Source organism: Perkinsus marinus, assembly GCF_000006405.1.
Source record: "Perkinsus marinus ATCC 50983 genomic scaffold scf_1104296939322, whole genome shotgun sequence".
Classification (NCBI taxonomy): domain Eukaryota; phylum Perkinsozoa; order Perkinsida; family Perkinsidae; genus Perkinsus; species Perkinsus marinus.
Window position 1 is genome coordinate 1 of NW_003213199.1, and position 1,046 is coordinate 1,046.

The following is a 1,046-nucleotide window of genomic DNA, read 5'->3' on the forward strand; positions in this document are numbered from 1 at the left end:
TCTGTCGAGGAGAATCCCGACATCGTGTTCCCGGCTTTTCACGTAGCTGGCGGCAGGATGGTAGCAGTCCCAGTTACCAGTTACGGTCGGGAGGTCCTACTCGTTCTCGATAGTGGCAGTGTTCACACCCTTATACCTGAGGATACTATCGTTAGCCTCGGGGTCAAGCATAGCATACAAGCGCTAGATCGGCCTAGTATTATCCAAGGTATCGGTGCGACTGTCACCTTAACCTCCAAGATCTCTCTGAAATGTTCGATCTTCGGTGCAGCTTGTAAGCTTGAGGGATTGGTGTATCCAAGGAAGCTCCTGGATACAGAATCTCCGATGATACTTCTTGGTTTGGGATCTATCCAGAAAATGGGTCTAAACCTAGACTTCCCTACTCTTACCGTATCTTTGAAGGCGTTGAACCTATCTGGTCGGTTGGTGGAGGTCAACAATGCTGCAATGGCGGCAACTTCGAGGCCAGTCCCGAAGTCATCTGAAGAATCTACCTTGCGTATCGGCGACTCATCCGAGAAGGTAAAAAAACTCATCGCCCAGCGGCTCAAGGGCTGGGACTTCCCGGTGGTCAAGGCAGTGAGGCGTGAAGGTGTGTGCATACCTAAACCTGGTCGGTGTACCTACCCGCTCAAAAGTGACACTGAGCGGAAGGCGGCGGCATGGCTCGTTGTTACAAATAGCGCGCACCCAGATAATCGATTGCATTTGGAACCCATTCCATTTGTTGTCTCGTTTGCCAGTACATTTGGTGGAGAACCCTTGGCCTTCACGATTCAGGTAAGTATTCGGAATGGCATTAGACCCTAGCATCATTGCAATTACCACTCTTCTAGATATCTCAGAAACAGATCTAGCGTTTGTGAAAGAAAATGACTTAGAATTAGCATTTACCACGCACGATCTCCCTCTCAAGGATCGTTGTTACTATCGTGCCATATTTTCTGATATATCTAGTAAGTCGCATAGCACTTCTCATAGCATCACTACAGATTCATCACATTCTACTACTTTATCACACGAGCCAACTGCCTTATATCATA

At 48.0% G+C, this 1,046-nt stretch overlaps 1 protein-coding gene across 1 annotated transcript; it reads right to left on the bottom strand.

The window, feature by feature from the left end:
* Nucleotides 1-96: 96 nt before the first annotated feature.
* Pmar_PMAR018894 (hypothetical protein) lies at nucleotides 97-539 on the bottom strand (the record flags this gene model as incomplete). Its single annotated transcript, XM_002782507.1, has 3 exons — nucleotides 97-136; nucleotides 228-349; nucleotides 393-539. 3 exons carry the CDS (start codon nucleotides 537-539, stop codon nucleotides 97-99), a joined length of 309 nt encoding a protein of 102 aa, XP_002782553.1.
* Between the last annotated feature and the right edge of the window lie 507 nt (nucleotides 540-1,046).